This window comes from Dasypus novemcinctus, chromosome 6 (genome assembly GCF_030445035.2).
Source record: "Dasypus novemcinctus isolate mDasNov1 chromosome 6, mDasNov1.1.hap2, whole genome shotgun sequence".
NCBI lineage: Eukaryota > Metazoa > Chordata > Mammalia > Cingulata > Dasypodidae > Dasypus > Dasypus novemcinctus.
In genome coordinates, this window is record NC_080678.1 from 37,199,888 (window position 1) to 37,214,795 (window position 14,908).

The window sequence follows — 14,908 nt, forward strand, 5'->3', positions numbered from 1 at the left end:
CCTGCTACTCTCTTAATTCTCTACCCAGGAACTTGAGTACCAGAGGAGACTAGTTCAGCTATCTCAGCTAGGTGCAGGGGGCTGGGTGAGGCTAAGAATTTCACAGACAAATAGGACAGTCTGAGGTTTTCTAACTGGCCGTTGGGCAAGCTCTTCCAACCCTAACCCCAAACTGGGTAAGAACCCCTTCCCCCACCCCTTCCAGGACAGACCAATCTAGGACTGTTAATCCCAGGAACCCACCTCTGGCTGGCAGCCCCATGTCAGTTAGAAGTGAGAGTCCTAGAGGAATTCTGATGGGAAAAAAAGCCAACTTCTGAAATGGGGCCAGCCTGGGACACCTGGCACTTACGGTGGTTTATGATGGAGCAGAGAGGTATCAATCAGGGGAAGAGTGAAGGGAACTATGAGATGGGGGAGGGAAATTCACAAGCCCAGTTCACAGCACCTCCCCAATAACTGGGCTTAGGGATTTTACAAGGAGTGGGGAAAGAATGATTTGGACTGAGTCATTATTGGGCATCAATGACCAACCAGGACACTCTCAAACTGAAAAGTATCTTTATTGATCGGTACCATACATGACTCAAATAGCCTCCCCACCCAAAGAAAAAAGGCATTACCGTTGGGGTGGGACATCCATCTTCCCCAGCCCTCCCCTTAGCTCCTGACACAATACCCTTCCAACAGTGGCAGGCGGTGTGGAGGAAATAGTGTGGGGGACTTAGAATTCAGAGGGAGGATGGGGAAAGTGGTGGTACTAAATTTCTGAAAATGACCACAGGAAAAGACAGGAAAGCCAAAGAACTGGCCTCCTGTATCTGTGAAACGGGCCTGAAGAAGCTGGCTGCCCCCTCCTCTCTCCTGAGGAAGGAGAGGCAGAGGAAATTGGAAGAGGACTCTTATTTTAGCTGGGAGTAAGGGGGAAAGAGGTCAACTTCTTCCTGGTGGGCTTAGAGGTGGGAGGCCCTCAGTGGCTCTTTCCCCTCTGAAGGCAGAGTAGGACCAGATATGCAGTTTGAGGATTGGGGGAAGAAGGTACTGGAGAGCCCCTCCCCCATCCTATGCCTGCCTGAGACAAAACAAAACACAAAGACCAGCAAGGCTGCTCCCTGCCCTCCACAGTCCCTAAGGGGAGGAGCTCCCTCCAGCCTTCCCTCCCTTCCCCCCCATCCAAGACAGCTGCTCTAATGGAGGACTTATAAGGAATATACACACCATGGGGGTGGGGTGGGAAGATTGGGGGCTGGGACAGAAGGAGTCACAAGCACTAGGAAGGCAGGCCAGAGTCCTGGAGAATGGGGAGACAGAGACAACAGTGTGAGGTTGTCATGAAGGGGAACAAGTATGGCCTCCCTACCCCATGGCAAGCCTTCCCCAACTCATTACCCCAGAAGAAAAGGGAAGAGATGGCAAAGTGTCTCCTTGGTCTGAAGCTCTCGAACTATATAAAATGATATATATACCCCCCACATCCCCACTCTCACCCCCACTGGGACCTAGGCCCTCCATCTGCCAGGAGTAGGGAGGTAGTTGGGACTTCTATTAGGTGAAAGGTAGGGGAAACATGAGTAGTTGTTTTTTTAAAAACTTACATTTTTAATATTTCTTAAAAAACCAACTTGGAGCTGGGCTAGGTGGCAGAAAGGAGGAGGTGCCGAGAGCTTTACCCCTTTACTACCAGCCACCTGGGGGGAGTGGGGAGGGCTTAGGGGAGGAGCACTCAAACAAGTCCCATAACTTTAAGTCCCTAAGGGCTGTGGGTATAGACAACCCCAGGCTTGAAGGGGATAGAGTCAAGAGAATGGGGAACCCAGAACCTGGGGTGAAGATGGAGGCAAATGCCCTGGGGGAGTGGTCAGGACATTTCTTAGAGGCCCAGAATCCACGCGGACATCCACAAGTACCCCCTTCTCCCAAAAGGCTCTGCAGAGGCCAGGCCCAGCCCAGGGCCACTGGGAGGGCAAAGCATGGCACCTGCTCCCAGTGAGTCCAGTTCCTCCCTGAAGTGGGTGGACGCAGGCTGCACATTTTTAGATGTTCAGTCTCTTCATTCTGTCTTCTGCTCCGGGGCTGTGAGGGGTGGGGCAGGCAGGCAGAGCACTGGGTGGACATGGCCGGCCTTTACTGGGAGGCCTGTGAGGTGGGGTTCTCTGATTTGCTTTCTTGGCTGGACGGAGGCTTGCTGTTCCAGGGGCTGTTGGCGCCCAGTGCAGGGGAGTTGTTAAAGCTGTCCTCGTCGTCAATGCCGTTGGCCGCGTCAAACTGGGTGTTCTCCAGCCGGGTGATGAGCCTTTCGTCCTCGTCCCCGAACTCCCCGCCCATCAGGGTGGGCTCCCCCACCACCATCACATCCTGAGAGTGGTGGAGGTCCCCAAACATAATCGGGGTAGGGGCTTGCCCAGCCCAGGGCAGCAGGTACCCCCAGCGCCCCAATAACCACCCTGGAAGCTCAACACCCCCACCCCCTCCTCACACCCAAATTTAAAATCCTAACTCCTCTGATACCCTCAACTCCTAGGATCCTTCCCACTGAAGCCCATGTCTACTAGACTCTGGGAGTAGAGGAAATCTACTCCTCTAGCTTCCTAGCCTAGCTCCCTAAAACGTTAGGGGGCTCCTAAACTTCTGTCCACATGAAAGAGGGAGCAGATAAAAAACATGTGGTCTGTTCTAGATCTGCAAACCCCAGTTTATGTGTTCCTCTATTTCAGGGTCAGAGTACCCCCAAGCTGTCTGTCCCAAATGTCTGTATGTTCTCATGGTTGTCTCCATCCCTTTATGTCCTATGTTCCTGTGGCTGAACCTATGTGACCACAGCCATGCATGTGACTGATCAGATCTTTCTCATCAGTAAAAGGAGTCAGCCTACCCTGGCAGAGTATATTGGGGAAAACTGTCTGCTTCTATGATTAGTGAAATCAGACTGAGACAGGGGCCAGGGGTCAGGGGTCAGCAGTGGGGTGGCCCAGAAGAGAGAAGAAAGCCGAGATGCTTACAGGTACCTGGCTGGAGAGGGCGAAGGTGCTGGCTGGGCTCTTCTTCTTGCTGTTGCTGTTGTTGGTATTGCCGCCCCCCGAGCTCATAGTGCTGCCCCCTGACATCTTCCGTTTCCGCCGTTTGCTGGGCTGCTGCCGTGCAGGCTCCGCTGTGCCAGAGAAAGCTGGGTGGGAGAGGGTTTTGGGCCCCCTATTCCCCAGTCTGATTCTAAGGAGTCTGAGCCTACCCTGGTCTCAAGACCCAGAAGCAAGAAAAGGGCATGGGGAGCTTCATGAGGAGATGGAGATACAGTCTTAGGGAGCAATGTCAGAATCCTGGCAAGAGCAGGTACAGGTGAAAGGCACTCACCTGGTGGTGCTACCATGCGCTGCCACTTCTGGAAAAGGCAGGTCTTGAGGCAGTCGCGGGGGCTGAGGCTGTAGGTCTTGTGGCGAGACATGAGCTCCTGCATGGGCTCGAGTATCACACAAAGCTGGGGGGGCGAGGGGGAGACCAGGAGGTGGCTGTCAGGCAACAGACATGGAACTAAGACCAAATGGGACAGGACAGAAACCAGGGAATCAGAGACTTACTCGGAGGTAGTTGAGAGTGGAATTAGACAGCCCACATCGGGTAATGTTTTTGGAGAGCTGATCTAGCATCTGGGGGTCCTGGGCCTAAATGGGGAAAAAGATAAGAATCCTGGGACCTGGGTTGTATCTGCTTACCTGCCCTATCATCTGAGCATCATGACACCCCTGAAAGAGACATGGGCAAAGGCTATTATTAAAGCCATTTTTCAGATGAAGAAATCCTAACCCTTTATCTAAGGTCACAGGAAATGGGAGACCTTGTTTTACCCTCCCACTGCCTGCCCTCACCCTTGCATCTTGGATTTTGTCCACGACTCACATGCATGGCAAGGATGCTGCGGGGGATGAGCTCTCGGTGCTGTCGGATGCTGAAGTGCCACGTCTTTATCCGCATCATGTCATCAAACATGAATTCCAGGTACAATCGGCCCTCGACACATACCTGAGGACAAGCTTGTCTCAACCTTGCCTTCTCCCCACATACTTCAAAGTCTGCCTGTTACAATTCTTCCCTATTTGTTCACAATTTCTGCCACCTGCACATAAATCTGGGTGCCTAAATGTCACAGCACCCCCCCCACATACCTGTTATACCCCTGACCCTTATACAAACACATACACACAAACACACACACACACACACAGTAGAAATGCTTAACAGTCCTTGTCCTTTCTCCATGCAGCTAGTGATACACCCATCTGCTATAAGCTTTATGAGGGAAGGTTCTTATTCACCTGGTATATGTACCCATGGTGCCCAGAAAGCTGTCATATACAAATTAAGAATTCGATAAATGCTGTGACATGTTGCAGCATGTCTGCCCTCACTTCTCATTTTGCCACTTTCTGTTATGCCTCTCTGGGCAACAGCTGTGAATATTATGTGGGGACAGGGGAGGGGAATCAATCCCAGGTGCCTCGTTCTTCCACCTCCGGCTGGGCTGCTGACCTGGGTGAACATGGGTTTGCCGTGCTGGGTCACCATGCTGCCCTGGTCACAGTCGAGGGACACAAAGTTGCTGTGGAATGCTTCCTTGGGGTGCTTAAGCACATAGTACAGCTCCGTAGCACCCCCCTCAAAGATGCTGCGGAAGTAGCGTGGGATCAGGGTCCGGCCAATGGCTGTAGAGATGGGACAAACTCTTCAGGACAGAGGGACCTCAAAAGGAACCAGGCAGATGCCTATGCCTGGGTCCCTGCCAAGACAGATCCACTGGGACAAATATCTACCCCCAGTCTTTAGAAGTACACAGAAGTGTGCACTCTCACAGCAGGACTGGCAGAATCCCCGGGCCCACAAAGGACACCCAGAGGCTACTTACTATATCTCTTTGGTCCATCCTCCAGGCAGAAAGTGATGGTTAACATGGCATCATCCTCAAAAAACTCAGTCGTGAAAGCATCCCACCAGAGATTGTCACACTCCTAGGAAGCATGCAGAGAGGGTGTGTGTGTGCCACAAGCCTTCCCACAGGGGTGCCCAGATGGATCTGCCCCTCCCAGCCTCTATTCCCTTGGCGATACCTCTGTCCAGTTCTGAAGCCGTTTGTTAAGCTCAAATATTCTGTAGTCAGTTTGGTTGCCATACGGTGTGTGCCTCCTGGGGGAGCGAAGGAGGGAGGTCAGAAGGAGCAGAACATCCCCACCTTCCCAGCCCCACCTCCACTTCCCTCCCCAGTGGGCTCCACTTACCCAATCCCAGGCTCCAAGTATGTAGGCGGGTACATGGGAGTTGGGCTGTGTAAGGGAAGAGGCTATGAGAATGGGAGTGGAAGATAAATTATGGGGGGGATCATTCCCTCCCCCTTCCAGGTAGGATTCCATCTGGAAAAAGGGCTGGGAAGTAGGCAAAAGACTCACCCCACATCCCTATCCAGCATGGTGCCGGGATGGAAGGGGGGGAAGGCGTTGCCGTTTGGGGGCTCCTTCGGTGAGTACAGCTTGAATGACTTTGAGGAACAACCTAGAAGGGAAAGGAAAAAGATATCCCCTGAGCCTCTCAGGAACTCTTCTGGAAGCCTGCTAGACTGTGTGGACAGGGACTGGTCTTATAGGCCTCCCCAAGTTGGAGGACTGGGTGAGGGAGGCTACCCTAGGGAACACCTATCTCTGCTTCGAAATCTGGCTCCAACCTTGTTTTATTAAGAAGCTGGAGTACTTAGTCCTGATCCTATCCCATACCCAAGAACCCCTTTCTTCATTTGGCTGAGCTCTGGATGTCAGAAGAGAAACTGAAGATGGGAAGAAATGTCAGACAGAAGGAGAATAAATAATAACCAAACATTAGAATCTAATTTTGATAACTCCCCCTTTTGTCTACATTTTCTCATTCAATCATCACAAAAGTTTGTGAGGTAGCTGGGTTAATAATTGCAACTTTATTCCCATTTTACAGATGAGGCAACTGAGGACTCAAAGGGACTAGCTAAGCTCATAGAGCTGGGACTTGAGTCTAGATCTTATGATTCCTATATCCTGTACTATTTCTTACCCTCTGACACCTCTATTATCCCTAAAGACCAAGTCTGGGGGAGGGGAGTTTCGCCAACTCCCTCCCCCTCCTCCATCCCCAAGGTCTCAGGAGGGCAGGGGACAGAAAGATAAAGGGAGGTGGGTGGCTGTTGGGTGCCGCCCACCAGATAACCAGTTGGGCCTTCGGCCTCCTCCACCAACTGCCAATCCCTTATCAGTCAAGCCCCCTCCCCCACACCCACTAGGGTTAGGGTATTGTCTCCAAATCAGAAACCCAAAGTATCAACCTCCTTTCTCTCCTGAGACTTGCAGTGGAGAAGGGAAGTGAGAGAGGATCCACTTGATCCTACCCCACTCACAAATGGAGAACAGGAGGCCAAGGAGGGAGCCTAGGAAAGAGGCTGGGTTCCAGGAGGGCCGGGTCAGGGGCCTGCCTGGTCTAAGAGGCACGTGGTACCTAAACACAGGGCTTTGCTTATGTGTATCTATGCGTGTGCACATGTGCCTTCTTCACAGTTCCTGGAGTACCATTTCTTGACTGGAAGTACTGTTCCATTCAGAGTAGAGTAGGAGCCAGGTAGTTTCACAACTCTATTTTGCCCCTTCCCACAAGAGTGCAGGGGAAACAGAAGCACAACCTCAAAAGTCCTGACCCTAGGCATATCTGCTTTGTCAAATTCCTCAAACTTGACTGCATTGGAAAGGTAGCTGTATCAGGGCCCCGTCTCCAATTGGGATACAAAACCTATCATGTTCCTTAGGGGAAGAGACAAAGGAAGACCCGTGCCAACCTGTGCCATTTAATTTTCTCCCCAGGGCCCCCTCCTTACAATGTGGGCAAAAGGAGGGGCCCAGAGGGGCCCATACTGACAGTCCCTGTAGGTGCCAAGAGCCAGGAGCCTGTGTGTGCCTGCACATGCGTGTGCCTCATCCTGTCTAGCAGGCTTCCACCTTCAGCCCGCCCCAACATGCCTAACAAGGGCTGGAACCCCACAACCCTAGGCAGGATCAGGATACCGGCAACAGGCCCTCAACCCATGCATAAGCTCTCACAGATCACATCCACATGTGCCCAGAACAGCACTCACAGCCTTCAAACACCAGCCTGGACTGAATGAGGGGCCTGTTTTCAGGACAGAGACAGATCCCACCCCACCCCCAAGACTCCACACTCCCCAGAGAAGTAGACCTAAGGAAGCTACAGCTCACACAGCCCACCAGAGGCCAGGCCTGGCAATGAACGCAAAAGTTAGAATCCCAGACCTTGCCCTTGTCCCCAACCAGGCTGCCTTTCCCCCAAAGCATAACTGCCTCTGCCCCCTCAACTTGAGGGCCACTTGAAGAAATGTACCTACTGGAGACCTTAAGGAGAAGGGAAGCATGACACTGGGGTTCCTCTCCAATTCTGAAAAAAAAGTCCCAGGGCTTCAATTTCTTTCTCTAGGAAATGGAGAGGCATTGGCTGGGTAACAGTTCTGGGGAGCTAAAGCCCAGAGCTCTGGGGCCTCTGTTTATACCTCCAGTAAATGGACACAAACAAACTCCGCATCTCTCCCGAGTCACAGCAACTCCCTGTAGCCCCAGCACGAGGGCTTAGGAGTGAGAAGAGAGGGGGAGGGAACATCAGCCAGACCATCTGTCCCCGTAGCTGCGGGTCCCAGCAGGAAGGGTAGAGGGAGAAAGGTGGGGGGTGGGGATGAAGGGGATGTGTCAAACAGCCTTGGAGTCAGACACACCCGACCCCCAGCATCCTGGAGGCCCTTAGGAAGGGGCAGAAGAGAGGGCTGAGAACTAGTAAAGTTTTCACAGGATGGAAGTTGTGTCCTGGGGCTGACGGGGGCACCTCCGGCTGGGCATTTCCATGGTAACCAGCCTAACCTGAGGGTGGACCTCCCCCCTGTGGGGGCTGACCATAGGTGAGCAGGTGCAAGACCCCAGCCTCAGAGCCCCGGGGCACCTCTCCCCCAGCCAGCTATCAGGCCTGGGCCAGGCTGTACCTCCCACCCACCCCCAACAGGTCTGCAGGGTGCCCAGACTTACCTGAGAGAACTGAGGGAGCCAGGAGAGGTGAGGGGAGCGGCTCGAAGCCCAGAGGGGTCCTGGCAGGGGTGAGGACTTGTGGGGGGGGGCAACTTCAGCCGCTCATGTCCCTACTGGGACAGGCAGGCCTGGCTGGGAGCTCCACTCCCCCGGCCGCACAAAGACTCGCAGGCACAGCCCTGGCCGCCCCGTGGCGGCCACAGCCCGGCGGGGGGGAAGTTACAATGGCCAGTGGGCCGGGGACCAGGGGCCAGGGGGCCGGCCTGGGGGGCGGGGGGCCGCAGGGAGTTCGGAGCCTTCTTTGTTTGCAAGGTTTCCTTCAACAATGGCTGCTCCGCTCTTTCCTCTCTCCTCCTCCTCCTCGGCTCTCCCCGCCACCGCCTCTAGCTGCCTCTGCCTCCAAGCAGCCCGCCCGCCCTCCCCAGGCCACCGGGCCCCTCTGCTGGGGGCACCAGGACAGACAGGGCCCGGCACTCACTCCCTCGCACTCACAGACACACACACAGAGCGCCCGCCGGCTCCCTTCCTTTTCTCCCTTTCTCTCCCTCCCTCCCCGCTCGCTCGCTCTCTCCGAGTCTCTCAGAATGAGGCCCCAGGGCGGGCGGAGGGTGGAGCTGCCCCACCGGCCCCGCCCCCTCCCTGCGAGAGAGGAAGGAGAGAGGAGGGAGGGAGGGCCTGCTGAGAAAAACAAAAGAGAGACAGAGACTGGGAGAGACAGGAGCCTGAGAGATGGAGACAGAACAGACTGGGCAGGGAGAGACCTGAGTGGAGGAGAGGCCTGTGGGGGCCAGGAATGAAATGCCCCCTCCAGTCCAGCCCCAGGCCTGGGGCTCAGGGGTGAGCAGGGGAGTCAAAGTCACAGGCAGGGATGGAGGAGGTTGCCCATTTCCCTGCAGACTCCCAATACCTTCCAACAGCCCATCAAACCTCCCCCAAATCTCTCCCTCTCTTCTGAGATCCCTGGGATTGAAGGCTGCCCTGGTCTGCCACCCTCAGCTTAAACCCCTGGTGAAATCCCAGAGCAGCTGGGGGGAGGCTCCAGGGGGGTTATTTTTGACAGAGAGACATTCTGACTTCAGCCTGTAAACACTGATGGAAGGGAGGGACATGCTCCAGGCCTCCCTGCCCCCAACCCAGCTAAGTTCCAAGCCCTAACTCAGATCCTTAACGGGAAGCCTGTTCCATCCCCTCCCCCCCCCCCAAACCATGTGGGTACCATGGAAGGGGACGCTGTCAAAGCTAGGGAAAGCAAACATGCCCATCTGAGGGTCCCCAGAAGGGGGCTTTGTCTGCTGCTTCCTTCTCCCCAATCAACCGCCCGGAGAAAAAGAGGTATGTGGTTAATGGAGTAGGGCCTGTTCTCTAATCCAATGGGGGCATTACAAAGGAAGGGATGTTTCTAAAACTTGGTAACTTGGGTAGAGGTCTAAGCTTTACAGACAGGAAAAGGATTGGAACACACACAAACGCACACACATGGGAGTGACCAAGAGCTACTTTTGCAGTAAAAAAAATTTTTGTTTTTGTTTATTCTCTTCTATTTTGTTTTCTTCTTTCTTTTTTCTGCATTTTGAGTCACTACTTCCTACTCCCCATACTGCCCCCCCATTCACACTAAGGACAGTATTACCCATGATATTCACACCTGTGCAATAATATTGCACCAAGTTCTGTGAACATCCTGTACACATAAGTAACGCATCTCACTTTCACATAAATCAGTACCTACTATACACTTCAACCTGTGATACACCCGAACCCCAAGTACACACACATACACAGCCTATATCAGACCCTGACTTCCATACGCATCAGGACCTGTGACACAGAGGCACACTGGCCCAAAATACAACAAAACTGCATTATACCCCGAGCTTGAGACAGCCTATCACATACACACAGTGACCATTGACTGCACAGGCACTCACCCCACAAACCACCCTCCTGAAAACCGGCACACTATTCCCCATTACAGCCTGGCCATATGATACACTTTAGCATCCACAAACACATCAAAATCGGTGACACACAGTCAAACTCTGCAACATACTGCCTATCACCAGGAATTATGACTTTCCTTCTAACTCCCAAACTTACAGCCCAACTCTGGGATAAGCACACTCCTCCCCACTGATAGGACATTTCCCACTGTTTGTTTTATGCCTTTAAACTTCCCAAAGTGCATTCATACGCAGTATCTCAAGAGATCCCTACAGTACACAGGGCCAAATATTAACTCAACTTGAACAGATCACAGTGGGAAAGGAGGGCCTGAGGCTCAAACCCTGGACCTCTAACCCCACTCTATACAAACCCAGCCATTCCTATTCCCTTCCCCCTCCAAGGAATGGCCACACTAGGCCTCAAATGACTGTCCGCACGGGAAGGGGGATGGGTGTGTGCTTTGGTTTCTGGACCCCCACCCCCCACCCCCACCCCCCGCCCTAAGGCTAAGCCCAGAATCCCCACCAGCCTGTTTCCTAAACATGAGGAAGAAAAACCCCTAAATGCCTAGATGTATCAAGACTATGGCATATCATTCAAAACTGCCCCCCTTCTAGTTCCCCTTCTTTAGAAAGTATGGCTCTCTCTCAGTTCTGACCTAATTCTCCCAGAGGAGGTCCAGCTAAAGAGAATAAGTCTGAGTTAGGAGGCCTTAAAACTGGTGTGTGTGTGTGTGTGTGTATGTGGTGGGGGAGCGGGATAAGAAAGCAGGGAGCAGCAAAGAACGACAAAGGTGGTGAGGGAGAACACCCTCCTGGAGGCAGGGAACCTTAGGGTGGCAGTCTGTCCAGCCCACAGGGTGAGGTACCAGCACTGCCCCCTGCCCGGGCCCCTGGGGCTCCCTGACCCAGGCCTCCACTGTGCCTGCCCCCCTTCCTTTGTCTGTGCCCGGCCTCCCGTTGGCCTGGCGCTCTGCCATCCTCCTCTCCTGGCTCTCAGCCGCCACCACTGCTGCTTCCTCCCCTCCCCCTACTCCTCCCAGCCTTAACCCTTCGGAGCCACATGCTGCCCTATACAGGCCCCTGTCCTGCTCAGCATCCTGCCCGGGGTGAGGCACCTTAGCAGGGTTCTCCCTGCTCCTGGTCGTTTCAGTCCTAGAAGCTGTCTGGAATCCCCACCCTAGGAGCACTATGGGAACTGGGTTTGTGGGTGTGGGGGGGTGTATCTTGTGGTGTTTCCGCGTGTGCATGTGTGGGTCTGTGTGTGCTCTGGCTTCCCTCAGTCACATGTGTGGGGCATGTGCTGTCTCTGCCGGGCTGGGGGAGGAGGGGCCGGGAGACAGCAGAGCACAAAGGAGAGACTCTAGCAGGCAGGCAGCAGGCCTGCAGCCCACTAGGACACCTCGGCCCCCATGCCAGAGCTGCTCAAGGGAGGAGAGGGACGGTCTTTGGTCCTTCGACTTTTACATTTTACCACGATGCCTCTGTGTTCAAGCATATGCTCCCACGCACTGGTGCAAACCTGGTCCCCTCCCTCACCCTAATTCCTACCATTCCCCAGTTCCTCTGCATGCATGTGGTTCTCCTTAAAGTCTAACCTCCCTCCATCTGTCATCCATCAGACTTCTTCAGGCAGGGAAAAGACTCCCCACTCTCGGCCATCTTTTGCCCCCTTACCCCCAGCCAGGCTACCGGACATACAAAAGGAATATGGTTAGGGGACACTGACTGAAGTTGTCTACCCCCAGACCCTCGAAAAAGCTAAGGGGGAAAGTTTCTCCCTCCTCCCACTGTACCCAGGCACCCTGCCCCAACTTCAGGGCCAACCTCCCATCCACCTCCAGCCTGACAACCCCTCCTCTCTCACTTCCTACTATTTGTGGGAATCTAAAATTTAAGACTCAGTTCTCTAACTTGTTTAGAACCTTAGTTTCTGCTATGTTCATTGTGTGGTGATGGCAGGTCAGGGCCATGTGGTGAGCTCTAAGCACAGATGGACCTGAAGGGGGATACAGTGTAGGGGCAACTCCAAAGGAGAAAACACACACGCAAACATGCACACCAAGTTGTAGGGGGAAGGGCAATGGGGCCAGGCAGGATTCCAGCCGAGCAAGTTCTTTTCCCTCCTCTCCAGGATATTCCAGTACCCTCAGGCTCTACTAGTCCTCCCTCTGGGCCCCTTATCCCTTAAACATCAGCTCCAGCAGGCACTTTAAGCAGGTTCCCTGACCAGCCCAGCTTGGCCTGGATCACGTGATTTTTAAGGAAGCTTCCACACTGGTGGCTTCCTTTGGGGATTTTTTTGAGAGGAGGTCCAGTTGTGGGGCATTAGCCTCCCAGAGAACAGGGCATCTGGAGGGCGCAAAGAGGTCCAAATCAGTATGGATTCAGGGACACTCAACTTCCAGGAGAAAAGGGACTCCGGCCCGGGACGGGAGTGGGGACCTGCAGTTGAAAGATCCAGAAGCTCTGGGAACTGGGATACACAGTCTTCTGTGGCCCTCTGAAGACTACCCATCCAATCACGTGGCTCCTCTCTGACCTCTTGGCTGTGAGGTACAGAGCCCCCACCTCCAACCCACTAGACAGAGCTCAAAGCCAGGCTGTCTGTCACTGGCACGAACTGATGTGTTTGGGGCAGGTAGGGTCTCACTCAGCCTGGGTCCTCTCTCAAATTCTCATTTTAGGATCAAGGGCTGCTCCCCCAACTCAACTTTCCACACATCACTCTGATTTTCTAGTCTGCCTGAGGCTGCCACATTCCCCCTCCCACTGGAACAGAGCTACCAGACCCAAAGGTCCAATTATCTGGCACCCTCCAGGAGTACTTCCTGTCCCTCTAGAGGGCCAACCTTCCCTGACAACAGTGTGTGTGTGCTGGGGGGGAGATGGGCCCTAACCAATCCCTCCCCAAAAACACGGTCCTCAGAAACAGCCTGGGGGGGAGGGTGTCACAGAATATGTAAGAAGAAATAGGTATCAGAGAAGGGGGGGGCAAACTAAAGCAGCCAATCACAACTCTATGATGACCTGAGGGGGGGGTCAAAAGTCCAGAGTCACTTCTGATTGGCTAACACCCTGGAATTCTGGGAATTTCAGCCCCCCCCCCCCAACCTCTTCCTTAATTATCACCACCACCACCACCACCACCACCACCACCATCAAACACATACACACAAGCTACCCCAATTCCCCTCCCCGTGCCTCTGGGCTGATGCGCATTTACACAGTTGGGGAAACCCTACCCGGACCGAGGCCCCGCACACCCCTTACAGCTCCCGACCTCCCCCACACCATCGACGACTCCACCACAAGTTCTCGCCAAACAAGGGGTGGGTGGGGGTCCACGGAGAGGGTTAAGGAAGGAGGGGCCGGGAGACCGCGCACCCCACTCACCAGGACAGGCACAGCCCACTGACATCTTCACATCGCCCGCCGCTGGGGGCCCAGCCGAGTCACGGTGCCCGCCCCACGCGGGGACAGGCCGGGCATGAGCCGCTGCCGCCTCCCGCGGCCCCCGCTGCCCCCGCCGCCGGCCCAACCCGGCCTCAGCCCAGGCTGCAGCGAGGGGCCTGTCAGGCGCGGAGCAGACAGGAAGGAAGCCAGGCAGGAAGGCGAGCTGCCGCTGCGTGTGTGCGTCCCCGGAGTGTGTGTCCGTGTGTGTGCGTGTGCGTGTCTGTGCGCTCCCGCCGCCCTCCCCGCCGCCGCTCGCCCCCCTCTCTCTCCCTCTCGCTCTCGCTCTCCCTCTCCCTCTCGCAGGCGCCGACACTCCAGCCCCAACCGGGCAGGGCCGGGCTTTATTAATATGCTAATTGCCCTGCTAGTGGGAGGGGAGAGCCTTGTCAAAGTGACCCGGGCGAGCGCGCCGCGAGCGACGACGTGCGTGCGCCGCGCGGCGGTCGGGAGGGCTGCGAGGGGCTGGGAGCGTTCAGGGAACGGCAGGCATGTGACGCAGCTTTTAAAAAAGGAGACGGAGGCAGAGACCCCGGAGAGGGAGGGCGAGAAGGAGGGAGAGGAGGCGAAGCCTCGCGCGCTCGGGCTCCGTCCTCCGGGCGCTGCCGGGGTGGGAGCGCGCTGGAGCCGGAGCGGGAGCGGGAGCTGGGGCTGGGGAGGCGGAGCCTGCGTGGGCGGTGAGGCGTAGCTCTCTCTCCACCCTCCAGCCGCGCACCGGGAGGGAAAGGGACTGCCGGCCCCCTCCCTTTCCGCCCAGGCTCCCTGCTGAGACCACGGTTTTACTCCCTAGGCCTCTGTTTCGCACCCCCCCCCCACCCCAATCTGGGTGGGGAAGGAGGCACTATCTTAATTCTTGAAGCAGCTCGGCGCTGCCCCTCGGTAAATTAATCACTCCTCCCTAAATTCATCTCTCCTCCACGGCCTGCTAAACCAGTTGGGACTCGAGCTAAAAGGGTTAATTAACTAGGGTCCCGCCCTCCTCCACCTAAGGGCCTGGGATCTGCGACCCTCGTTTCGCGGAAGGTAGAGGGGACTGTGGGTGGGCCGCCAGGTTGGACTGGGACTGGGACTGGGACGGGGGGGGGGGGCGCAATCCGCAGGCCATCCTTCCCCCATGCAGGCTCTGTCTGACTCATCGGTCAAGACACGCTCATCCTTCCTCTCTTTCCCCATTCAGCCTCCCCCCCCCCCCATGCTAGAGGCTCATTTCCTGACAGAACCTCTTAGGGAGAACAGGAAGCAGACCCTCCCGTGTCCCCACCCGTGGGGGCAGAGGCCGTGTGGGTGGGGGCGGCGTGGAGATCTGGATTGTCAATGTTAGAAACATTCCTTCCCCGGGAAGGAGCCTCCCAACCGTCAGCCACTCCTCAAGGACTCCCTACCTAGCCCTGGGGGGCATGAAGGGGGTGAGTGTGGGTGTGAGTGTGG

General features: G+C 55.3%; 1 protein-coding gene across 5 annotated transcripts; it reads right to left on the reverse strand.

Moving 5' to 3' along the window:
* Window positions 1-547: 547 nt before the first annotated feature.
* On the reverse strand, window positions 548-13,804 carry LDB1 (LIM domain binding 1). 5 transcript variants are annotated; one of them, XM_058298580.2, is made up of 11 exons: window positions 13,424-13,804; window positions 5,433-5,535; window positions 5,265-5,309; window positions 5,097-5,172; window positions 4,895-4,997; window positions 4,522-4,694; window positions 3,892-4,014; window positions 3,573-3,656; window positions 3,349-3,472; window positions 3,006-3,148; window positions 548-2,355 (listed from the first exon to the last, which is right to left on the reverse strand). In XM_058298580.2, exons 1-11 carry the CDS (start codon window positions 13,446-13,448, stop codon window positions 2,125-2,127), a joined length of 1,230 nt encoding a protein of 409 aa, XP_058154563.1. In that variant the 5' UTR covers window positions 13,449-13,804; the 3' UTR covers window positions 548-2,124. The 5 variants fall into 5 exon arrangements, with proteins under 5 accessions (XP_058154563.1, XP_058154559.1, XP_071071815.1 ...); XM_058298576.2 differs by having other exon boundaries at window positions 3,000-3,148; window positions 13,424-13,803; XM_071215714.1 differs by lacking the exon at window positions 13,424-13,804 and adding an exon at window positions 8,085-9,375.
* Between the last annotated feature and the right edge of the window lie 1,104 nt (window positions 13,805-14,908).

Excerpts from the sequence above, each read along its gene's own strand:
- LDB1 (XM_058298576.2), bottom strand. The coding sequence starts at position 13,448 with ATGTCAGTGGGCTGTGCCTGTCCTG. Across the intron at positions 5,310-5,432 it reads ATGCTGGATAGGGATGTGGG|CCCAACTCCCATGTACCCGC; the intron begins GTGAGTCTTTTG and ends TCCCTTACACAG. Across the intron at positions 3,657-3,891 it reads GCAGCATCCTTGCCATGCAT|GCCCAGGACCCCCAGATGCT; the intron begins GTGAGTCGTGGA and ends TTCCCCATTTAG.